General features: G+C 30.5%; 2 protein-coding genes across 9 annotated transcripts in view; both read right to left on the bottom strand.

Moving 5' to 3' along the window:
* Positions 1-6: 6 nt before the first annotated feature.
* Positions 7-909, bottom strand: LOC111674942 (probable RNA-binding protein EIF1AD). Its single transcript, XM_023435631.2, has 3 exons — positions 752-909; positions 515-683; positions 7-436 (listed from the first exon to the last, which is right to left on the bottom strand). The coding sequence occupies exons 2-3, from the start codon at positions 672-674 to the stop codon at positions 87-89; spliced, it is 510 nt and encodes a 169-aa protein (XP_023291399.2). The 5' UTR covers positions 675-683; positions 752-909; the 3' UTR covers positions 7-86.
* Positions 910-6,919: 6,010 nt separating this feature from the next.
* LOC111674912 (protein cappuccino) overlaps positions 6,920-26,617 on the bottom strand; it is a 117,625-nt gene continuing 97,927 nt past the window's right edge. For 7 of the 8 annotated variants that reach the window (XM_046947223.1, XM_046947234.1, XM_046947230.1 and 4 more), the window contains 5 exons: positions 21,812-21,972; positions 8,791-9,703; positions 7,719-8,747; positions 7,358-7,655; positions 6,920-7,296 (listed from right to left, as the gene is read on the bottom strand). In XM_046947223.1, coding sequence (XP_046803179.1) covers positions 7,194-7,296; positions 7,358-7,655; positions 7,719-8,747; positions 8,791-9,703; positions 21,812-21,972 — 2,504 coding nt within the window. In that variant the 3' untranslated portion in view covers positions 6,920-7,193. The remainder of the gene's footprint in view (positions 7,297-7,357; positions 7,656-7,718; positions 8,748-8,790; positions 9,704-21,811; positions 21,973-26,617) is intronic. The other variant, XM_046947224.1, reaches the window with a different exon arrangement.

A 26,617-nucleotide genomic window follows, 5' to 3' on the forward strand; every position in this document is an offset into this window, starting at 1 on the left:
GTTTAATTCAGACTCGTAATTAAAGTTTATTCATAGTAATCTTAAGCAAAACAATTGTAAATCACACTTGACGTTTATAACACCAGCTAATCCTCTTCTGAACTAGAATCTTCATCATCGTCGCCATCATCTTCATCACTATCTTCCTCAATATGCCTTGTTGGCATCGGCCTGTTCATGTTTGGCTCCAAGTCATTATCGTCACTATCACTATCCACATATTTGTTATTTTGAATATCATTTTCAATATTCTGATTACTTTTCTTGGCAAAACGTTCTGGCCAAATATTGGCCTTTGTATACTCCTTAATATGTTCGGGAGTTAATATTTTACAAATCTCTGCTTTTACTTTGTCACCCTCTTCAATGGGCTCGACAAGTATGTAGTCTCCCCGTTTGACCCAAACATTTTTGCGAAATTTTGTGGGCATGGTGACTGCAAAAGTAACATGTTGCTTAGTAAAAGTAACAAATAACCAACACTAGTTCTGTGCTGCTGGTTAGTTAACCTTACCTAAAAAACGTTCATCATCCACATTGGCGGTTTCCACCTCATGCAGATTATTGCCTCGACTGCAAACTACTCGTACTATCTGTTGATTGTCTTTAGGCAATTCAAAATCGTCCTCCATCATTTCTTTGAGGACATGTTTGCGGCGTGTTACACGAGACATGATTTCTGGCTGTAAAAAACAACAATTACGGGGATTGTTATGATAATAATTTCTGAGAAGTTGCAAAACAACAATACCTTTGTTTGATTTCAAGAATTTAACTGTTTTCTTTTAAGTTCAAAATAATTTAGAAACTTTTTAGATTTTAAATTCATTTAAATTTGGAAGTTAAAATTCCTCGAGCAGCTAATTTAGCCACAAAAATGCGTGCCAATTTTTTTTCTTAATGTACAGTGATGGCATTTTAGCTATTTTGTTTTTAAATTTAGCGATTTTTAAATCACTGAAATTAACAAACGAATTTTAAAGATATCTTTTTTCTTTTACGTATTAATAATCTGTCATGGCTACATTCAGGAAGCACTTTTCTGGCCTTTAATCTAAAACATAGTTCCCAAATGAGTGGTATTAATAAGGAAAAATTCAATTAGAATATTTGCAGCATTTTTTAAACATTTGGATTTATTAAATCCAAATCACAAAGTATACAGAGATGTCACTTTTGACACTTGAAAAAGTCTAAAATCAGCTTTTGTTTGATTTTGAAATTGTTTGGCGAGAAGAGGTATATAAAATACAGCTAAAAAAATCATTGAATTCGTTTTGTGCGAAAGAGAGGAAAATAGCTTTTTGTTCGTGACGTCTCTGTGTACCCTGTGTCCAAATGTTAGTTCTTGCACTGTATACCAGGTGGATAAGGATAAGGAGTTATTTCAAAATTTATTGTTTAAATTAGAATTTTTCGATACAAATTTTAGCAATTTGTTAAAAAGGTGTTATTTTATTTTAATTTACTTCCTTAATCGAGGTTAAATAAGTTTCAAATCATATTGTCAGAAGCGGCCAAAAGATGGAGTTATTTCAAAATTTATTGTTTAAATTAGAATTTTTCGATACAAATTTTTGCAATTTGTTAAAAAGGTGTTATTTTATTTGAATTTACTTCTTTTAGCTACAGAAACGCTTATACAGTGTATTTTCAGATAATGGTGCCCAAAACTAAATTTCAGCTTCCAAAGATTGTTTTTTTTATTGAAATAAAATAAATACAAAATAAATCCAGTGATTAAAAAAAGTCCCTATTATCATCACTGTTTGTTGTTTTATAATTAAAAATACAGAGTTGTAAAAGTAGTGCTTTAACGCAACTGCTTTATTTTGCTGCTACTTTTTTTACAACTATTTTAAATTTTTGGTTAGTGGTAGTTGTCTAGACTTAATAATACCGTTATAATTTTGAAAATACAATTTCTATAATATTAATCCTATAAGCATAACAATATGCCTGTAGCGCCCAGATTAAATGAGAACATATAAATGGGGTACTTTTGATACTTTTTCGTTATTTAAAAAAATGTACTTTTATAATACTGAGCTCCAAATTATAAAATTTAACATTAAAAATCCTGATGAAAATCTGTAGGAAATGTTTTTTTTTGGTATTTTTTCGTCATTCAAGTATTTTTTAATTTTGTGAATTATTGAACATAGAAACATGAAATCATACATACAGTGAATCAACTAAGTTTTTTACCTACCTTTTTTTAAGAGAATTTAGATTTTTGTTCATAAATAAAATTGGAAAAAATATGTAAAAAGTAAATTTATGTTTTCCATTTTAAAATAGAGATTGTGTAAAATGGGAAAACCAAGAAAAAAATATTAAAATAAAAATTTTGGTGCATTTGTTGTTGCATTTTATTATTTTTCATCAGAATTTGCATGTCAATAAATCAACACTTTTGAAAATATTAAAAAATTTGATAAAAAAGATTTAGTGAAAACTCAACATATAGGTTGAAGACCTCATAAAACTGCTCTAATACAGGATAACTTGGTGACAATAGAATAATAAAAAGTTAACCACATGGAAAATTAGACTGGCCTTGGTTGTAGTCGCCCTGCGGGAAAACGTCTTAGTTTTAGAAAGAACCATTCTATTCTTCTACTCATTGCCAAAGATAACATAAACAGGTCGAATTAATATGAAAAAATATCCTTATTATGGGCGTGTCCAAATTTAGTTTTAGGATATTTGTAAAGTGGCCAAAGGGGAAAAAATACTGGATCCAAAGAAGTTTAGCGTTTAGCGGTGGCAAAATTATGGTAAAGAACAATTTTTTAGGGCAAGGTATTGGTCGAATTCAATTATAAAAAATATACTATGTATGGTATATGATAGATTTCCATTAAAAAACATAAAGTATTCAACCCCTGTGGATTCTAGGCCCATAGTTTGGAGATTTAAAAACGACAATGGCCCAAAAGCCAACTTTCGAGTTGCAATCGAGTGGCTAGACTCAAAAATTCTACCTGTATTAAAGTGGCCTGCCTTTTCACCATATATCAATCGTTAAGAAAATCTATAGAGAACAGTAGTATAAAGATATGGACTCAAAAATTGTCCTTTCAGGTCTAAATAGAAGGATGCGGAAATAAGGGAATAGCTAAAATTTTCAAATTTTTCCTATACAAATATTGTTTTAATGCATCTCAGATGTCATGCAGCAATACAAAGTAAAAGATACAGAACTATATTCTGAGTTTTTGACAAATTCTGACCAATTTTGTTAAGATAATACCAAAGTTTCCATTGCTATGGTAGTAACAGAAAACCAAATACTTTAATCTTGTTATATTTTTTTAAATTTAATTATATTCATAAAATGTTATTCATTTGGGTATAAAGAGATATATACAAATAAAAATATAAAATATTTTATTAAAGTTTTGTATTTGAGAAAATTTATTAAAAGTTTCCATTGTTTTGTCACACACTGTATGTTGTTTTTGTATTTTCATAAATAAGGATCTAGTATTTCAGTTGTATGCCGGCTAAATGAAATATAAACCTATTTTAACCATTTTCAATTGGCTTCGTCCTTGGATCATAACAAGTTAGAGTGCTATATTCGGCTGTGCCGAATCTTAAATACCCTCCACCAGCTACTTCTATGTTATAACTTTTCTAATTGATCAAATATTTGTAGAAAAAAGTTTTCTCATGTCCCAAAATCCCAACAGTTAAATCTATTACAATTCGAAAATTTATTGAAAATTATAAATTTAATAATTTGCATGCATGCATGTGTGAAAGATTTAAAGATTTTCAAAATACAAATACATATATAATTTTGTTCTACACAACATTTTGTTCAACACAAATTGATAATGCTCTTTAAATACGGTTAAAGCGCTTTTAGGGACTGGACCTAGTATACGAGAAATAAATTTCAGAATTCTGTATCTATATCATTACTTGCTAATAAATATTGTGAATCTAAGTGATTTTCTCGACCTAGTATGAGAGCTATGACCAAATATGGACCGATCATAAAACAATTTTATAGTGAATTTATGTATATAAGAGCAATATTTTTGCTAAATGTGTGGATATAAATATCTGGCTATGAGTTATGTGCGTTTTTTCTGATTTTCGGAAGGGAACCTTGTATGTGTGTTTATTTTATATGGATATTATTATTTTATATGGATATCTTAATTTAGTAATGAGTTATGTGCGTTTAAGTTATTTTCGCGAGGCGACCTTGTTTGGGAGCTATGACCAGTTATGGACTGATGGAAAAAAATTCTTAGTAATATTTTTGTGTATATGAGCAATACTTGTACGAAATTTTATATGGATATCTTAATTAAGTAATGAGTTATACGAGTTTAAGTGTTTTTCGGGAGGGAACTTGTTGAAAGCTATGACCAATTATGGTCCGATCGGAAAAAGATTTCATAATAATATTTCTATATGTGTGAACAATACTTGTACCAAATTTTATATGGATATCTTAATTTATTAATAAATTATGTGCGTTTAAGTTATTTTCGGGAGGGGACCTTGCAAGGGAGTTATGACCAATTATGGACTCATTCAACATTTTTCCTCTGAATAATTTACATTGACATAAGATTTTAAATTCTAAAATTTTGTGAAGATATCGACATTACGACGGAAGTTATTAACAAAAAACCAAATTTCCGAGAATATGTACTTTTGTATGGGAGGTATATGTAATGTGGACCGATTCTGGCGATTTTCCAGAAATTAAGTTCTTCTCCGGAAACGAATGTATGTTTTTGGATTTATCTTGCATAGTTTTCGAGAAAATTACATCAGAATGTGTAAAAAATGCTTATTTTTTCGAGGATGTTTCAAATTTTGATTCATAACTTTTCCCGGTGTGAACCGATTTTGCCCATTTTCAATACCAAACAACTTAGGAAAACGAAGAACATTTTGGGTGAATTTGGTTAAATTCTATTGCTTCGTTTTATCGTGAGCGTGTTTTACACAGACAGACGGACATAGCTAAATCGAAACAGAATTTGATAAGGACCCAGAATATATATTAGAGTATTCAAACAATTAATCGTCGTTCGGTTAATCGATTAATTTCTGACGATTAATCGTTCGAATAAATAAAAATTGTCAAATTTCAAATAACGAATAAAGCGAATAATTTTTATCAATTAACCGATCAAGAAAAACTTACTATTTAGCAGTAAAATTAATATGTATTTTCTACAAAATTTAATATTTTTATAATAAATTTTCTTCTTTTCTTAATCAATTTTCTATAATAAAGAAAATTTATTTTATGATTTTTGAAAAGAAATTATTTCGCTTTTATTTTTAAAACCAGTTTTTTTTTGAGAACATTGTTTTGTTCTTAAGTATTTCTAATAAGTTTTCAGCAACAGTTATAGTTGAACTAGTGTTCAATGGAACGTATGAATTCTAGAACTCGTTTCTTTATATAGAAAAGCATTTCACATAAACAGGAATAATTTCTAGTATTTGATAAAAAACTAAACAAGAATTGGAGTGAAAGATGTGAAAATAATATTTTTGTTTATAAACCGTGCAAAAGTTATTTTCAAACATGAAAAAATCTATGCGTACAGGAAACTGTGGACCATTAGTATTAACTCTGTGTACTCAGTTTTTCATAATCAGCTCTTATGCTCCTGTAAAAGGACTTTAAAGTTTAAAAGACATCCAATTTCAAAAGATGGAATTTTAAATTTATATTAAAAAGTTGGTATTAATATTAATTTCAAATAAAGCTCTGCTCCGAAATAATATAACTTATTTCAAATCATCAAGAAAGAATTGGAAATCTTAGAGATAATTTGTCTCAAAAAGTAGTTAAAAGTTTTTGAGTCGAAAATTAAACCATTTTAAATTTAATTTATTTTTCGTTTTTTTCTCTAAGTGAGACAGGTAAATAATATAGATAGAATGTGCTTTCATTTGATACCAATATTAGCATTATAAAATACATATAAATATTTTAAATATTCGTTTGTAGTCCTTTAAACTTTAAAATCCTTTTATTAGGACATACAAATCGGAATACGCAATTCTATAAGTGTAATCTATTTTCACATGCTTATCATTCACACTTTTCCATTTGTGAATGTTTTTTTCAAGATTGTTACAGGGTGTATATGAAGAAAATTATTGTTAAAAGCAATAAAAACATCTAATTTCCTTTTATTCGAATAACCGAATAATTTTTAATTGTCCGATTATTAACCGGCTAACGTAAAACCTCAAATAATTATTTGTCGAATAAACCGAATAAGACAAAGACCCGAATAATTGAATACCCTAATATATATACTTTGTTTGGTCTCAGATGAATATTTCTTGGTGTTACACACGGAATGACAAAGTTATATATATACCCTCTATCACCACTGATGGTGGTGGTAGAGGATTTGGATCTAACAAATAAATGTTAGTTAAGGAGCTAGTTGAAAATTAAAGTTCTTAGAAAACAGAAATTTATCAGCAAAATGTTCAATACGTTTATCTGCTCAAAATTGAAAAACATGTGCGTTGTTATTAGTTGATTGAAATAAATGTTGAAGCAATAATTTAATACATTAATTTGAATGTTTTTTTGTCCATTAAATGAAGAAATTTACTAGAAAAATTATATTTTTTTAGTTGTTACGCCCATTTGTATTTCAGATGAAAATTTATAAGACTAAACTTTTGGTACTTTTTTCTTCAGCAACTCATACTCTTCGAATCTTCTTTAATATTAATCCTAGAATTAAACATGCAGCATCCTGATTGATCGTATCTATTTCCACTTTTCTGGTACATTGTGCTTGTTTTAACTTAAATATTCTTTTATTTCAGCGAAAATTTCATATAAGGATTAAAGCATTAGAAATAAATACAAAATTTTTTTAGTTTTTAGGGGATAACAACCATTAAATGCTCTAAATAATAAAAAAATACAAAAAATAGAACATTTTATTTTCAAGTGATTTCATCGAAAATAATTTAACTTAAACATTAATAACGCAGTTTCATTGATCTGTAGTCAGCAGGAATCCTTCATTCAGCCATCCGTCTAGCGGTAGACAAAAAAGGAAGTCAAGTAAAATGTGCTTCATTCTTTACTTTTGTTGATTTCAAGGCATTAAATTAATAGAAAATAATATTGGTAAAATAGTCAGTATGAAGAAATAAATAACAATGATTTTTATTTATTTTTTATTTAGACGCATAATACGTTCTTTTAGGCAACCCGGTTTCACTTTTGTAGTTTTAGCTGTTTTGCGCGTTTGTACATCTTTCGATTTTTTCAGTCTGAAAGTAATTGAATATTATTAACGGGTTTTTTTTTTCAACGGCTTTCCAGAATACTTACAACTCATTCCACAATACGGCAATTTCTTTTTTCATAATTTCCTTAAAATCATTTGTAAAATTGGTCCAGTGTTCGAAGAATTTATTGGGTGTACACTGCTCCAAAGTGCCGGATTTGGGAGCATAATGATAAAATTTCATAGTTTCTACAAATACTTCACGACATTCGTCCAATTCATTGAATAGTTTTCCGATTTCTTTGGAAGAATTTTTTAAAAATACTTCCATTTTGGATTTGAAAGGTTCCATATTTTGGGGAGTTGAATGCATGATAACAGCGTCTGTAATACGTTTCTTAGCTGAAATAAATTATATAACAAATATTAGTTTTGGAAATTTATTGAATTGTTGTGCATACTAACCATTTAATTGATCATTTAACTTTGATATTTGTCCTTTGACCTCATCAAAATCCACTTGAGTTGCCCTCTCCACATCCGATGGTTCTGGTATTGGCAACGGTATTTCCAATAACTGTACGCCATCTTTTCGCTTTCTACCAATATATGTACGGACAATAAAGTGTAATAGCGTTGTTTGAGAATCCTTGGATTTAACATCCTTTAATTTGCTTAAAATTTCCAAAGTGAAACCATCGGCTTGGCCACGCTGACGATTGCCGCCGTTCATATAATTACCCAAAGTTAGTATAATTGCAAATATTAATTTAAGTTCCTCGCTTTCCATCAGAAATTGTGATAATTGCTTCACAACTTCCAATTTGCGCTCTATAACAGTGGCAGTTTCTTCAAATTCAGCCATGAATACCATGCACGATATGCGTTCGGTGAACATGGATATTTGCGAGATTTTCAATAGAAACTGTTCTGGTTCATCAAGAGGTGCATCACCTTGGTCCCTAATGCGTTCCAACTCTTCATTTGTTGCCTTATTTTTGTTGATTTGTTGTAGGGTTTCCAGGCTAACTACAGAGGTGTCAACATGATATATAGCATGCTCGATTTCGCAAAAGTCGACATGAGAACTCCGAAGCAAAATTCCTACATTTTGGGATCTTTTACAGTCGAGTACCTTAACCGCTCTTACACGCACTTCGGTCTTAATTTTCGGTACTACTTTGGGTACGACCGCTTCTCGAGAAAATAATTCTGTGAACTCGTCAATATTATCGAGATTAGTTTCATCGATTTCTTGCCAAATTTCTTTAGGCGCTGCAGGCGATTCAGAAAGAATTGGTTCATCTGGAGAAGTGCTGGGTGTTGAAGAGTCAGTGGTGTCACCGGTGACAGGAACTATAGCGGCAATGGGCTTTGGAGGTTTAGGTGGCGGAGGCTGTGTTACTATACGAGTCCAGTATAGAGGCTTCATGGGCTTTGGAGGATTAACGGCAGTCTTACGTAACGCTAATGTGGGGGCAGTTGGAGCAATTACTGATAGTTAGTTTAGATAGGGATCTTAGGGAAATATACTTACTATTTGCTTGTTTGAACCAACCTCCTTCAGCTGGATTCGGTAGAGGGGCTGGCGTTGATGTTGCTGGCGTTTTTGCGGCACCTGGTGGTGGTGGAGGAGGAACTGCAGATGTATTGAGCGTAAGTCCAGTAGTTGCTATTGAGGAACCAGGGGGCGGAGGAGGTGGGGGTCCAGCTGAAGCTATACCAGGAGGAGGGGGAGGAGGTGGTGGCGGTAAAAGTGAGGTTGACGATGGAGCTGGTGGTGGTGGCGGTGGAGGAGGAGCCACATATGGTGGAGGTGGTGGAGGAGGAGGTGGCGGTGCTGCTTGATTCCCAATTGGTTGTGGAGGATGTATATCCGGCTTTAATTGATTTGAATTAATTTCATCAGATTCGCTACTTAGAGAAACTTGCACTTCTTTATCACACCTCAATATCTCATGATGCTGCAAATTTTCTTGAGAATTTTTACATTTACTGCATACAAACTCTGTTATCGCCTGCGATAACGCTTCTTCTGTTTGTACTCCAGCTTCCTGAACTCCACTCTCACATCCTGAACTTGCATCTGTACTACTGTTCTTCTCATATTGATATACTGTCGCTTCACTGGCATTTAATAGATCAGTCAATAACACACAACGTTTTGAAGGCCGCCTTAATGGTTCACCCACAGACAGCATGTCATTGACCACAGCATGTACCTCTGCTATGGTGGAACAAGTTAATAATCGTTTTCTTAGCATTTGCATAAAGCCACTGTCTCTATCGGACTGTGGCGTATCCACCTGAATGGCTTTTGGTATGCGTGACACTGCTGAAGTGGGGGTGCTGCAGTACGGCCATGATGTGACTTTATCCAATTTTCCAGGTGTGTGTGGTTGCGATGTTGTAGGTGCTTCAGTGTGTGTCCATTGGTACATTTGGAATGGCTGTAATTGAGATAGTTAAAGTAAAATAATTTGCATTCTCATTTCTAATTAAATATGTGTCTTTTTGTCCTATGACACCAAAGCAATTACGAAAATTGTAAAGATTTTTTCCAAAATTAAGTAATAGCTACTTCACTGTATTTAACAGAATTGTTATCTTTTATCATAAGTGAAATGTAATACATATTCTCATGGAGTTTAACCAAACGATTATATTAAGAGAGATATAGCAATATTAACATATTTTGGAGTATAGTTTTAAAACTTTTTCAAACATATTTATATATAAATCGGATAATTTTGGTAAATTTGTAATCAACGCTTAACCAAATCCAATCGTATGATATACATTTTAATATTAAAACAACAATTGTGTAAATATTATATTTATACACAAATAAACGCTTTCCTAATTAGTACCACTTGAGGATAGACAATCAATTTCTCTCGTCATAAATTGGGATATTAAAACTTCTGTCTGAACGGTATTTATCTAATTTATGACTATGTCTCAAAGTACGGTTTGAGTTATCTAATGATAATGAATTGATACATACAAATGTAATATAATTATGGGGGTTATTGTGTAAATCCCTTCCCCTGACTTCACTTATTTTTTCATATCAATAATTTTTGTATTTTTAAAAAATTTTACGAAAGTATTTTGAAAGCAAGGTGAAGTGTTTTTCGAAAAAAAAAACAAGTAATAGTTTCCAAGATTAACGATTTTTATACCCACCATCAAAAAAGATGGGGGGTATATTGTTTTTGTCATTCCGTTTGTAACACATTGAAATATTCGTCTAAGACCCATAAAAGTATATATATTCTGGGTCCTTATTAGATTCTAAGACGATCTAGCCATGTCCGCCCGTCTGTCCGTCTGTCTGTCTGTCTGTTGAAAACACGATAGAGTCCAAACGGATGTAGCTAGCGAGCTGAAATTTTGCACAGATACTTATAGTTGATCCAGTTTGTTTGGTATTGAAAATGGGAAATATCGGTCCACGATTTCGCCTAGCCCCCATATAAGGCCTCCTTTAGAAAATTACATTATCGCCAATAACTGACTAACAAAAGCATCAATAGCGCTGTAATTCGGCACAAACATGTTTTATGGGGACATAAATCTTTTCATAGAATTTCATAAGGATCGGTCCATAATTGACCCTACCCCCCATACAAAGTACCCTTCAGAAAATGACACAACTGACTAACAGAAGCATCAATAGCGGTATAATTCGGCAGAAACATGTTTTATGGTGACATAAATCTCTTCGTAGAATTTTATAAGGATCGGTCCATAATTGACCCTACCCCCCATATAAAGTCCCCTTCAGAAAATGACTTTATCGCCAATAACTGGCTAAGAGAAGCATCAATAGCAGTGAAATTCGACACAAACATGTTTTATAGGGACATAAATCTGTTCATAGAATTTCATAAGGATCGGTCCATAATTGACCCTACCCCCCATACAAAGTACCCTTCAGAAAATGACTTTATCGCTCACAACTGACTAACAGAAGCATCAATAGCGGTGTAATTCGGCACAAACATGTTTTATGGGGACATAAATCTTTTCGTAGAATTTTATAAGGATCGGTTCATAATTGACCCTACCCCCCATATAAAGACCCCTTCAAAAATTGACTTTGTCGCTCATAACTGGCTAAGAGAAGCATCAATAGCGGTGAAATTCGGCACAAACATGTTTTATGGTCTCATAATTTTATAAGGATAATTGACCCTATACATAATTGACCCTATCCCACCTATAAGGTCCCTTTCAGAAAACGACTTTAATGCTCATATCTACCTTAAGAAGCATATATATAACAATAATATTCGACATATAAAAGTTTTATGGGAACTAAAATCATTTTCTTAAATGAGTCCATTATTATATGATGAGTCCATTATTATGTAACCCCCTAATAATGTGCCCTTTAGACGACGAATTCAACGCTCATTACTACAAAATTTTACATACACAAGTTTCGTGCGAGCCAAAATCTCCCTATCAAATTTTATAAGGATCGATCCTTATTGAAAGTAAGAATATCGGTTCACGTTTTCTCCTATCCCTATTAAAATGCCCCCTTCAGAAAATAACTTTATCGCTAAGAGATGTATGCTCATATCTGCTCATAACATATCTGCTCATAACATATATATAAAGCAATAAAATTCGACATAAAAAAGTTTTATAGGAAACAAAATCATTTTCATAAATTTAACGAAAATGGATTTATAATTGACCTTACCAAGGTCCCCTTCTGAAAATGACTTTAAGACATATTACTGACCCAAAAATGTAAGTACATCAGTAAAATTCTACATAAACATGAATGATTTGATGGTGGGTATATAAGATTCGGCATGGCCGAATATAACACTCTTACTCACTTGTTTGTATTTCATTTATATGGGAATGTCACGCCCCCTAATGATAATCCGACCACTTTTTCTGAGGACTCTAACTCTTATATTACTTCAAATATGCGGAATATGTAATGCTTGAAATCCGACATTCCTATTTTTACGCCACTTTTGGTACTTTTTTTTCTTCCTAGTGATGTAAAAAAATTTTTATTCTAAAAAATGCAACATCATAGTGGGAGCCTATAAATATATATTCATATAGACAAAGCAATAAATAAGTAACAATGTTTTAAAAAAGTACTAAAAACAAGTAAGATTTTTACCCCTTAAATGTCCAAATTTTCCAAAAGTACCACACTTATATTCGTATTTTTTCAATAAGGTACGAATGTGATCTAAATTGAATTTCTGTGCACACTGGTTAAAAAGTACATAAGGCTCAAAAAAAGTACCAAAATACAGTTTTAACCAATTTACTCCTAAAATGTACCGAATTTCGAAAAAGTACCAAACACCTGTCCGCTTTTTTTGAATTTACAACGATAAGTGTAACTTCTTTGTAGATTCAGTGGTAAAACTTGGCAACAACGAATTCAGGTGGAAGCGGTTCTAGGGGGACCAGTTTCAGTGGAATCTATTGTAGAATTGATAAAGTAAGGACATCTTGTTGTCATTCTTTCAATGGATCCAGTTTACATAATTATCACGTTGTAAAACTGATAAACGTTGTAAACTGATACCGATTTTAGTAAAAGCGGTTGTAGACGAACTTGTTTTAATAGGGCCTGATTTAGAATTAATTAAATAGGAAACTGTTCACTAAGTTATAGTGGGTATAATGTTTTGCCAAAAAAACTGCTGACTTCCAAAACGTCAGTTGTATTGTGTATAAACAAGGTAGTGTGTTTCATAACGCCTAAACATCTTCATTTAGGATGTGAAAATAAACTTCTTTGTGAAACTTTACATGTTTACAAGATTTAAATACCGCAATGGAATTGTGTTTAATCCTTATATTGATACGTTTTGGAAGACAGCCAACAATATATATGAGAACCGGATCTAGAGGAACAAATTTAAACGTTTCGTTTTAAAACATTTCCGGGAAAATAGAGCCGACTTCTTAAACCCTAAACAAATATATCAATATTAATGAAATGTTGAAATAACTGTTGTTGAATTAGTATATGAATTGAAAATACATACATAAATAAATACTGATTGTATGTGTAATTACATAAGCATATGATTCACTCAAGCGGTAAAAATGCGTAAACAAACCAGTTTAAGGATTCTTATGTTATTTTCAACGCATTCCATACCACTTACTGGAATTCAACAACAGTGCAAATGGATAATAAAAGAACTTCAAAGTTTTATTTTTATATTAGTTGTTGGTTGTAGCAGGAAATTTGTCAAATCATCAAAAACACTAATTCAAGTATCATACAAAAGTAAACACACTTAATATCTGGATGTATTTATCAAGTTTTTCCAGTAGTTTTACAAGGATTCAATGTATCCTTTTTAGATTGATTGTTTCACAAACATTGTTGATTTGTATTGTGAATGAATGTTTCGATCATTTGAAAATTTCATATCGACCCTACAAATTCCACTTCTATATAAATAAAAGAGCAATGCTTGTTCGTAATCGATGTACTCAGGAACCACGGCACCTTATAGGACCAAATTTCAAAAATATGTTTCAGAGATCGTGAGAAAAAACGTTTCCGAGGCAAATGATCTAACAAATATTAAAAATTGTTAATACAAAATGTACATTTCATTTAAATCATATCAGTAGTTTATGAGATATATGTAATTATTCATATCAATTGAAATCGAATCCAATGATTTCATATGATTTAGTATAAAGAACTTGCTTTAAATTACGTTTTAGGTTATAACTCCTAAACTAAACTAAACGAATCCGCACATCCAAATTTATAAAGGTGTGCCCGTAACCCTGTGTGTCTACTCAGAATACATTCCATCATACTAATCTTAGACTTGCTTATTTTAAGATTTCTCGTCTTGCTCTCATCAGAGTCGCCCCATAAGATCTCTGTGCTTCTACCCACGGTTTATTATTATTCCAAGAGGCCTTACTGGATTGTCTCATCCATAGTTTTAATTCAGTTTTATTTGCCCTTTCATCTCCTGATTGACCTGGTACACATATGATGTAAACCTTACCTCAGTGAGACTAAATAGTTAAAGCTTTTTTAGAATCCAATAGGTCTTAGATTTAATTCTATCAACTGATATCAGCCTAATTGCCTTCTGGCTGTCGGTAAGCTTGTATGGAAGCTTGTGTTGTGATTAGGTAAACGGTGATTTAGAACTCCAGGCCCACTTGATCTCCAATTTAGAGTTTCTGACATATTCTGTGTCTGGTATGCAATCAGGCACATCCAATGTTTTTGGCCAGTTCTCCTAAAGTTATGAGTCGTTCGATTGTAAGTTACAGATATGTTTCAATAGATGGAATATCTTGCAATTTTTCGACAGCCTTTTTATTGAAGCATTAGCTACAATTGGTTTAATTACACTTTTATAAAGCCAAAGGGTATAGTAGGACTAAATAGCAACTAAGTGCCCTGTTGATCTTTTTTGAATTAAGACTTACAGCAAATGTAAGTGTAATTCTAATTTGCAAATTAATTTACAAATATACATACATACATAAATATTATTATTTATTCTGGTAAATATATTATTTAGCATTTTAGAAAAGTTTCGTTGATAGATTTGAAAACTATTACCAAAAAATTGCTTTCCCAAAACCCTTACCGTTTTCATTTTAAACAAGATTTTATTATTCTTAACACTTAAGCACATAATTAGTTTTCTTTAAATATGTGGTTCTTCTTCATCTTTGTAGTTTTAACCGTCAGTTTATTTCAAATCCTTCCCCTAACGTTCAATTTAACACACCACAAAATGCACTTGTCACTTTAACAAATCCACTAAAGCGAAGAAAGTCAAAACAAGATGAACTTTTGCCGTTTATTTCGTTATTTTTTTTGTCTTAAATAAAGTTGACATAAGGACATTCACACAACAATTTGCACATACACTTACATACATTTAGATGTACCTATGTTTGTGTGTACCTTTACAGAAATACACACTCAATATACGCAAGGATAATACACAGGCACGTTCGTTCACATTCATTTATTCACCCATTTTTCGCTCTCTCTCTCTGACTTTTTCTCACTTAATAGTCAGTCCTCTTTAATCCACTTGAATTGTTTTAATGAAAAAACTTTCGATATTTTTGCATTGTTCTCGATGAGTGTTTAAAAAGAGTTTTTCCTTTTAGTGGATCAATACGGATTAGAGTTTATGGAGCACAAAAGCAACAAAAGGAAAAACACATACACACACTCTATACAAAATCAGTGTTTTAAGAACAAGAATAACAATAATAAAACAAAGCTAAACTTTACAAGTTTCAATGCGTTTGTAGATGTGGTATTACAGGGTTGGCAGTGTTGACATGACCAGAATTTTTTTCTGTGGCTTCGTATGTATGGTATTCTACACATCATCACTTCATGTTTTCCAGATATCGTGTTTAAAAATTTGCAAAACATTATAACAGAGCGAAAAAATACTCTGGGCTTTGAGTTAAAAATTTCTTGTATATTTCTTTGGGATATTTCATATTTTATAATATAAGAAAAATTTAGTGCTCTGAAAATTATACTATTTTAAAAGAAAAACGAACAATTATTAGTTTATCCAACCCTGCAGAGTCTATGTGTGTGTTTTATTAGAAAATAGAGTAATTTGTGTCATAAAAAGTTTTGATTTTATCTGTTATATGTATTAAAAGAAAGTAGAAGTACAAAACGATGGTAACATAAACAAAAATCTCTTTCATGCAGTTATAATCAATTAAAGGTTAATCCGGGATTAGACTTTGTATAAGTTTGTGACAGATACCTTGATTTATTTGTAATCATTTCAAGTGTTCTACAATATGTCTTTATGTTTGAAAATACTTATTGCGAATGTGTAAAAGGAAACTCCGGGAGACAATTTAGAAAAAAATGCCCGTTAAAAGTATTTTTGGTTGCCCGTTAAAAGTATTTTTAGTTTTCCCGTTTTTTTTAATACAATTTAAAGGTATTTTTTATAATTAACCATTTGTATATTTATTAATACCTTTTATTTTTTTAAATAGTTATTTATTAATACTTTTTTTAAAGAGTTGTTTTAGTTTTTAACCACAATTTTTTAAAAATACAGAACGATAGTAAAATCAACAATACAAATTATAAGATTAAAAAATACTTTAATGCGTTACAATAAATTGCTTTATGTGGTGAAATATAGAGAAAAAGAATTAAAATAAAAACTTCAAAATACTTTTTAATTGCTTAAAATAATTGTGTAATTAAAAACTCAGATATGTTTTTTAAAAAGAAAATTGTCGGATCACTTATAGTGGACGTATAAAATAACAGATATTAATATGTAGTCGGGCATGGCCGACCATATGGTGCATTACACCAATGAGTATGTTGAAAAAGTGGATTATTTTTTAAATAAAAAAGCATTATTTTCGTTTTTAAACTTAATTCAGGAATATTTTTAATAATTCTTGACAAAAAAGAAATTTTCTACTAAAGGTCTCATATGGGGGTAAGGTTATATGTATATGGGCCTCTCCTTTTAGGAACAGACTCTCTTTAATGTCGAAATAAAGACCATATAGATGCTAAAGTTGAAACGTTTACAAGTGCCCTGGTTAAATCGTTCGAGGACAGACAAGAAAAATCCTGGGTAACATTGCAGAACCGGAACCTTGCGAAGTACCTTCGCAAATTATTTAACCGGGTTACATTGCAACAAAATCTTTCGGAAAACTACTGAAATCTTTTCTATGAATAAATACATAGATAGCGCAAATGACGTATCAAATATAAAAAATGTCTGTCCAAAACTCATATTCAACCGGAATCTATGATCGATGGGATGGGCAGAAAGCTGGAGGATGTAAAGAATACAATGAAACGCCTAATGAACTCTCATATATGAAACGATGTTGAGAGGCCAATACAGAGATGGTTGCTACAACACTCATTGTTAAGAAGATAATCAAGTGTTTTGTGCCCTATAAAGCTCTATGATCGGATGGTATTTTCCAAGAGATAGTTAAGGAGGCAAGGTGTTTGCAGATTAAGACGAGACCGATTTCAGTTCATCTGTCAAAAATCTGTGGATACACTGGAATAAGGAAAAGCTATGAACACTGACTGGAAAATTCTTAGGAATTACGTCAAGAAAATTGAGTTTCAGAATATTAAAAGATAATGTTTTCAGTGAATACTATGTTTTTTTTTAACAACTAAAATGTTTCATTCATTAAAAGGGGCACAACTTCAATAGACAGACGCGTCTAGGCGGACCCAATACAGCAATCGTAAATTTCTAATATTTCTTCATATTTTTAAACCGACACGATTTTTATATAACTGAGGATAATTCGATGAAACTTTGACCACGTAGTACTTTTGGAACATTTTGATTAGAATTGTTTTACTTAGATCTATATAACCGAACGCAATGTACAACTAAGTTTTATATAAGCCAATTTTTATTAGATCGGGCAACATTGAATCATAACCTAAATATATTGCAGGTATGGGATGTAATTGAGCAATAACCAATTACAATTAGTTGTAACTGCAATTAAAGTTTTGTCAATTACTTGTAATTGTAATTTAATTTACCAATTACTTGTAATTATAATTTGAGTATCACTTAATAAAAATGACATGTGATTATAAAGAACAAAATTTAAAATTACAAGTAATTGTCATTGAAAATGTTTTAATTATAATAATAGTTAATTGTAATTAGCAAAACTTGAATTACAAGTAATTGTAATTTGAAAAACTTTAATTAAAAATAATTGTAATTTGCAAAACTTCAGTTACAATTTAAAATAATTGATAAAGTTTCAATCATAAATACGGAAAATGTAATTGAAATGGAATCATTCAACCCCCAAGCCTGATATATACCCCCTTTCAGAGAATGACACACTTACAAACATTAGTATCGTAATGATTTTTTTTATAATCATATATCCCTCAAACAACTTTAATGAGGATCAGCCTTTACTTGACCATAACCCAGCGATGTAATGACAAAACTTTTTTTGTAAGTTGATCTAATGTATTTATATTGCTCCATTTTAATTTTAAATCTTAATAAGACATTAAGTTTTGCAATTTCTACGAAATTTAAAGCAAAAGCAATTTGTCTCGTACATACTCAAATATGCATATTTAAATATCTTGGCTAATGACATTGTCTTCCTTTTTTAAATCTCCATACAATTCATTTCCGCTTTGTCCGCATCCTTTGGCTGGTTATTGCATAATTTCCGTTCTTTTTTTGTATTTTACGAGTATACGAAAAGAAATGTCTATGTTCTATTTTATGGTTTGATGAGAATTAATGCCGATGTCGACCAATTCGTTGCAATGACAACAACTGCATCATGGGAAATTTAATTTCTTATTTTTTTTTAACTACAAAAACAACAGTACGGTTTATTGCAGATTGACAAGTTCATATTCATATTGTGCTTTACATCGATCCTTTTAGGTCATGTTCTGTCACTTATGTACTGGATTTAACCTCTATAGCGGAAAAGGAGAATTTTTCAATTTTTCGTTCAACAAGTTAATGAAGATTTTAAAGCAATATATAAGTTAAAAAAAATATCACAACACATTCGACTATTTCATGCTGTCAGAAATCGTTACACTAAATATATACTCACATACCAATCATTTGTAAAGGATTACTAAACTAAAAATATTATATATGTATATGTATGTGGACATTTTTCCTTACAAATTTCACTATTTGATTTTCGTATAAGATTTAAATAAAGAGTGCAACAAACTGAACATCTTTTTTTTGCAAATTTTTCTTTCGTAATCGATTTGTAAAGGAAATTAAAAAGGAGATTTTTTTGCAAATTGCTCACAGCGTTTAATTTACAACAATTGTTACATGCATTGTCTTTAATTTCTATAAACTATAACGTTTATTACTTTCATTATTTAATAAAAACATTCAAGCATTAACAATTAATATTAATAGATAATATAAATACATAAATATAAATGTTAAAGTTAAATACTCAACACTTGTGAAAACAATTTTCATTAAATATTTACTCACGGAGTTAAGTAAACACATTGAAGTCCTTGTATACATAGTATATGACCAAAATTTTATTTATAATTAGTAAAATTGAATAATGTTATTAATCTATATAAACATACTAAACTTATTTTACTAAAAGGTAAACATGAAATACATATGCAATATAATATAACGATACGAATATGTAAAATTAATATATGTATTAGGATTATTTTATATCTCATAATAAAAAGTAAAATATTTAAAGATTCCAAAGAGATACTAGTGTTTATTAGTGAAAACTTGACATTCAAATCATTTTCTTAAGGGGTCTTTGGGCACTAGGGTCAAATGATGCCAGATCATTACAATAATCGATAGTGTTATATATTAATCATATTAAACTTAGTTGTGCCGATTTTTTGAAAGATAATAGCGTATTTGACACAGTCATGAGCTAAAGATCAAATTGGAAGGCCCGGTAGTATGAGGCTTGAGCCGATCCTTATAAAATGTATTTATTAAGAATTGTGAACATTTTTTGAGGGAAACTATCGATTAATGTCCATCCAAAACTAAATTTGCAAATTTCTGTTGAAATACTAGATCATTTAATAGAATTTTGAGTTCTAAATCCTTATTCGGGTAGTTCGGTTGTATGGGGCTATGTTTCAACCATTCAAAATATTCAATATTTTTTGTTTTTTTTCAAACATCAGCACAAACGCATAATATCGTTCCCACTAATTAAAAGTAGGGTATAAAGATAGGGGATAAACGTCGGGACCTTGGCTATTTAATTTTCCAAAAATTTTTTACTTACAATTCTTTATAAAGTTATTTCTTTTCTATACACCTTAAGTGAGGCTTAATGCTGATGTTTTCAGAATATTAGTTCTACACTCATCCTGAAGTATAGCAATCGGCTCAGATTATTTATTATATTTCTTCCATCAAGCTTTTAAAATGTTAGATATAATTGTAAATTGATACGTGTTGTGCTATTTTACCAAAGATACACTAGTCAGTACGTTAAAAATGGGGATTATTTAAAAAAATAAAGCATTTGATTTGTTTTTCAACTTTATTTCTGAATATTTTTATTTTTTTGCCAAAAAAAAAAGATTTTTTACAAGGGGAGTAGGGAGAAAAAATGGTTCTATCCTTATAAATGTTGGGAAGTTAAGTCTACTTCAAAGTTATTTATGTAGGATTTTAAAGTGTTACTGTTGTTTGTAAGTGGATTTTGACCTTTAAGTAATTTTCTGAAGGGGAGTTTGTATGGGGGCTAAGGTAAAATGAAGCCCCATCAAATATCGGTAGTGTCTTTTAAAGTTCTATAAAACTAAGTTTTGTCGACTTTTGTTGACATAATAGATCACATAAATTATTTATAAGCCTAAAGGCCTTTTTTAGAGGGTTTGGTTGTATGGGGGCTAGTCGAACTAATTGACCGATTTTAACCATTTTCCATAGGCTTCGTCCCTGATCCAAAAAAAGAGTGTGTACCAAATTTCATCCAATTATCCTGTACCTTGCGCACAAGGTTTACATGATTAGGTTTATGGGATAGTTGACATAGTATCGACCCATTTGCTTCTATGGCCACGTTATGTTATCCGAAAAATGATCATGCTTCGATCCATAAGACATCAGATGTCTTTTTCAGTACAGCACAACAATCTTTAAAATCAAGATATAGATTTAATGGCAGGTTTGCTGTCAGTACAGATTCAGATATTCTCGTTGTACGTCCTAGAGTAAATCTTCTAGTTAATAGCTTTTTTACAGCCGTTAGGGTGTAATATGCCTCTCTTTTCCGTTGAAAAGATTTTCGTTATCATGGCTGTCATGTTTTTTCCAAAAAATAGTTATAAAATTCAGATTCAAGTCCATTTAAAGTAATACCGAAAAAATCAGTAAAAACATGAAAGTGAATCTACAATTCAAACTAGATTTTCAAATTCAATATAGACACATTTCCAAAAATATTTTAAGTCGTAGGAAAACAATTAGAGTTTAAATCCTGTAAAAGTATCATGGACCTTTTAGAAATGTGTTTGAAATTTACGTGTTTTCAATCTAGATCTGAATAGTTTTTTTAACATTTGGGAACACTAAGTTGAAGAATAAGACTTCTTGTGGAATTTTGGTCTAGATCGATATAATTTTTATAATTTAAAGTAACGAGTTCAAAAGCCTAGCAATCATGACGATTAAACAATATGTTCTACTCGATATTATGAGGTTCTAAATATGTATGAATGTATAATATACAATATATATGTATATATAATTGTATTTTACACACTTCTTTATATTATGTCTCAAGGACTTTTAGCAAACAATTGTTGTCAATAAATCCATTTTTTTCTGTTTTTACAAATCATAAATTTTAACCATTAATATTAAATGCAAAATTGTCTAGCATGTCTGTTGGTTGTCTATAAAAATGTTTTGATTTTGTCCTTTTTTATATTTTATTATTTGTATCGATTATTTGTTGATTGTTTAGTTACAAGTACCACCACCACTACATACCTTGAATGTTTCCAAATCATTTTTCTCGGAAATTTGCTTCAAAACACCCACATTGATTAAATTATTACAATATTGAAGTGTTAACATACTAATATCCTGTTCACTCAAGTGATTGCAATTGTTTTGTAGCGACGATATGAACCATTTCATCAACATTTGACCTGGAAATGGAATTGGAGTAAAAAAGACAAAAAAAAAAAAACAAATTAATTTTATTTGTTTTACATTTTATACTTTTATAGAAAAAAAAATACAGCAGCAACTAAACATAAAATCCAAACAAACGTACGTACTTATTTTAAAAGAATCGTAAAATAAATTGAAAACTTCAATTAATGTGGCCATTAATTGACGAAATACTCTTTGTGAATCTGTGAAAATTTTTTTGTTGTTTTTTATTTTGTCAACTAAAATAAGTAAATACAATTAAACACGGAGAAGATTCGTTCAATACTAAATGAAAATGACATCTATTTTTTTGTTTGTGTGATTTTGTTTTTAATTTAAAAAGAAAATCTTTACAAAAGGAATATATTTTTAGAATCGTATTTAAAGTTGTTTTTAATATATGTGCCAGTGAACAATTTGAATTAAATGAAATTTTAATAATAATCCATGTCTAATATATGTATACGAAAAATGTCGTATATTTTACGATTATTTCGATGTTTCGAAATTGATTCGTAATATACAAAGAATGTTGTGGTTTTATTTAGTGATAATGTGATTAAAATCATTATTTTTAATTTCGTTTAAATTTACGAAAATGATTTTACAAAAGTATTTCCTACTTTCGTAAAACTAGTAAAGGGTTTGATTAAATAATACTTCGTATTATAAACGAATTTTTTTTAAATATTACGAAAAAAAAGAGTTACAAATTTTTTTTGTTAAGTTAAGCATGGCTTATTTTCAGTGCAGTATATATAATAGACTTGATACTTTAAAAATAATCCATTCTTAATTTAGCGAAAAAATACCTTTTTCGTAATATTTACGAACATTTTGTGTATAATACGAAATTATATTTAAACAAGTATGAATGTATAGTCGGGTATAGCCGACCATTTGATTTGTTTTTTAACTTAATTCCAGAATATTTTTCCAAGAGGGCTCAAAGGGGAGTGGGGGAAAATATAAGCCTACCCTTATAAATATTGGTAGAGCAATCCACGTCTACTTCAAAGTTACTTATGTAAAACTTAAAAGTGTTATTAGTGTTTAATTTGACCTTCTAGACTTTTTCTGAGGGGAGTTTTTATGGGACTAGGGTCAAATGAGGCCCGATTATTACAAAAATCGGTAATGTCATTAAAAGTTCTATAAAATTAAGTTTTACAGACTTCTGTTGACATAAAATAACATTTAACTTAATTATGAGCCTATTCGGGGGGTACGGTTTTATGGGGTATAGGCGAAATAACTGACCGATTTTATGCCTTAAGACGAATAATTTTGTATGTTACAATCATCAGCACAATTCCACTAAAGTGGTGTAGAGTATAATAAATTTACGAAACCTCTTTGTAACATTTTTTTCCGTAAATTTTTAGTGAAATTAAGCCTGGCAATATTAACATATTACTTTACACCATCCTTTATGAAAGAGACTTTATATGGAGCTAGGGGCAAATGGGGTCAGCTCTAGGTACAATAGATTTATATTTGTATATTTTATTCGTACAGAATTTCATAACGATATTATTATTTATAAATGAATTTTATAAAGGGAACTTTGTATGTGAACTAGAGCCAAATGAGGCCCGATCATTTTAAAATTTGACTAGATTAAGGGTTGTATAAAACGAAATTTCTAAGAATAATTAAAACTATTAGGAAATTAAGGAAAAGCAAATTAACCTGCTGGGACCGAAGTGGTTTTTTATAACTATTTTACTGACGTGGTGTTTTTGAAACCTACTTAAACTATTTATGTTTATTGTTTAAGAGTCTAGGTTGTAATTTATTATAATATTTCTTTAACTTTGACACGACATTGCAAGTGAAACAGTGTTTATTGACAAGGTACAAATTGAAAAATCTAATTTTTCTGGTGTCTGTCAGTCCCAAAGGGTTAAATGCGTTGCTATTTAAAAATAATCCAAATTTTTAACATACTGACTGGTGAAGATTATTACATGGTCTGTAATGTTCGACTATACATTCATACTTTTTTTCGTGGTGCGAAACAATGAAGCATTCGTACAATGAAGGACATTTTCTTGTGTGTTTATTAGGCATGGATTATTTTCAGTGAATTTGTTTTTTTGAACCCATTCATGAAAAGTGTTACATTAATATCTCCAAAAAACTGTTACAGCACTAGTTTAGTGACAGTTCCATTAACTCTAAACATAGGTCGCTGACAATAACAAGTCAGTTTTGACAGATGTTTTTGTGAATTATAAATTGTGTGTTGGGTTATCACTATTAAGAATCTATTTTTGTCGAAACGTGTGGCATGTTTTATGTAGAAGTTTCTTATTTCTCTTAGAAATGAATGCACATTTCTCCAAAATGCAACCCAATGTGGGTGTTGTAGATATGGCTAAAAAAATTTAATTTTGTATTTAAGCGAACTAAAATTAGGGTGTCATTTAATAGGAGGAGTATGGGTTGGATATTATTAAATTTGATTTTAAATAGCAATTTTTAAAAATGTTCAATTTGTTGGACAATTTTTATTTTTTTTTTAGTCGAAAGAGTTGAAATGAATTTTTAATTTTACTAAAAATGAAAGAAATGTTGATGAAAATTAAGCGAAAAGTATCGTTATATTCGCAAACTTACTTAAAAAAAACTTATAAAATAAGCTCGGATTTTCATATCAAGATATGGGCAAAAATTAACATAATTCTAAATTTTAGAAAAATGTTGGGATACAAAAAAGACACCCTAATACATAAAAACTTATGATTTATTTAATAAAGTGTGCGTGTCATAATGTCCAGTGTCATTATTTTTAAAATGAGGCCCTATATTTATAAATTTTATGAGGGTCATCAAGGCCAGTAAAAAACTTGGTTTTGTAGCGTTTTGACGAGATTCGAGTATATTAAACATAATTAAAAACTTAAAGCCCTACTCGGCGGGTTCAGTTGTTCAGTTGTATTAACCATTTTCAATAGATTTTGTCTACTATACTATAGAAGTTCATGTGCCAAATTTCATTGTATTAAAATCTAAGTTTACAACCCCTATTCGGGGGTTCAGTGGTATGGGGGCTAGGTGAAATAATGAACCTAGGCGGACAGACTCGGAAAATGATTCTGAGCCGATTGGTATACTTTAAGGTGTAGGTATAGGACCAATATTATTGTGCGTTACAAACATCAGCCAAAACCCAATATACCTTCCCCACTAAAGTGGTGTAGGGTATTAACCTTTGAAATGACAATTTAAAAAATGCGTTTTAAATTCAGTCGGTTCAAACTAACAACGATAATTTTTTATTCACAACCTTTTTAACTTTTGAATTACAATTTGGCAATAACTAAAGGCAGGATTTATAATACCAATAGTTTGATTTTCGTTATAATCTATAATCTATATATATAAAATTCTAACGTTACTGACTGACTGACTGATTGACTGATTCATCATCGCACAGCCTAAACGGTTAAAGCTAAAGAGCTGAAATTTGGACAGGGGGTTGGTCTCCCACCAAATAGATCCACTAAGACGGGATTTTTGGAAATTCGAATGTTTAGGGGGTAAAAAAGGGTAAAAACGGGTAAAATCGGTAACCTCATATCTCCTAAACTAGAAAAGATACAAAAATAATTTAAAGCTTATCATCGTTCATTTAAAAAATAAGCGGACAGGTGTCTGGTACTTTTTTCAATTTCGGCCCCTTTAGGGAATAAGCGGGTAAAAACTGTATTTTGGTACTTTTTTTTGCACCCCATGTATCTTTTAAACCAGTGAACATTCAAACAATATTTTTGACTCCTTCATAACTTGACGAAAAAATAAAAATATAAATTTAGTACTTTTTGGTTATTCGGATGTTTAAGGGGTGAAAATTGTACCTATTTTTGGTACTTTTTTCATAAAACATTGATTTTGGTTTATTAACTTATACATATAAATACGTAATAACGGGCTCCCACTACGATGTTGTAACATTTTGGAATAGAATTTATATTTCTTTAATGGGTGGAAAAAAGTACCAAAAGGGGTAAAAACTGGAAATTTGATTTTATTCAAACACAATGATCCAATTTAGATACAATTTTTAGATTTAGAAACACTAAATATGCTAATCAGGTGTTATTTGGAAACCTGGTACCAAGTGATATTTTTTGGTACTTTTTCATTCTCCATCTGGTAGTTTTTGAGTTTTCTTTGATATTGAAATCGAAACATGAAATTAATAATAAAGGGACTTTTCGGTACTTTTTCGTTCTACACAGGTATTTTCTTGAGTTTTCTTTAAAATTAAACCTAGAAGCATGAAATTAAGCATGTAGAGCCCGAAGTAAGTGAGAATCTATAAAAGGGGACTTTTTGGTACTTTTTCGTACTTCGACTGGTACTTTTTGAATTTTCTATAATATTGAACCTAGAAACATGAAATTAAGCATGTAGAGCACGTAGTAAATGAGAATCTAAAAAAGCGGACTTTTTGGTACTTTTTCGTTCTACAAAAGGTACTTTTTGAGTTTTCTATAAAATTTAACCTAAAAAAAAGAAATTAAGCATGTAGAGCCCGAAGTAAATGAGAATCTATAAGAGGGGACCTTTTTGGTACTTTTTCGTTCTTCAAAAGGTACTTTTTGAATTTCCTATAATATTGAACCTAGA

Source organism: Lucilia cuprina, chromosome 2, assembly GCF_022045245.1.
Source record: "Lucilia cuprina isolate Lc7/37 chromosome 2, ASM2204524v1, whole genome shotgun sequence".
In the NCBI taxonomy this organism is placed as follows: domain Eukaryota; kingdom Metazoa; phylum Arthropoda; class Insecta; order Diptera; family Calliphoridae; genus Lucilia; species Lucilia cuprina.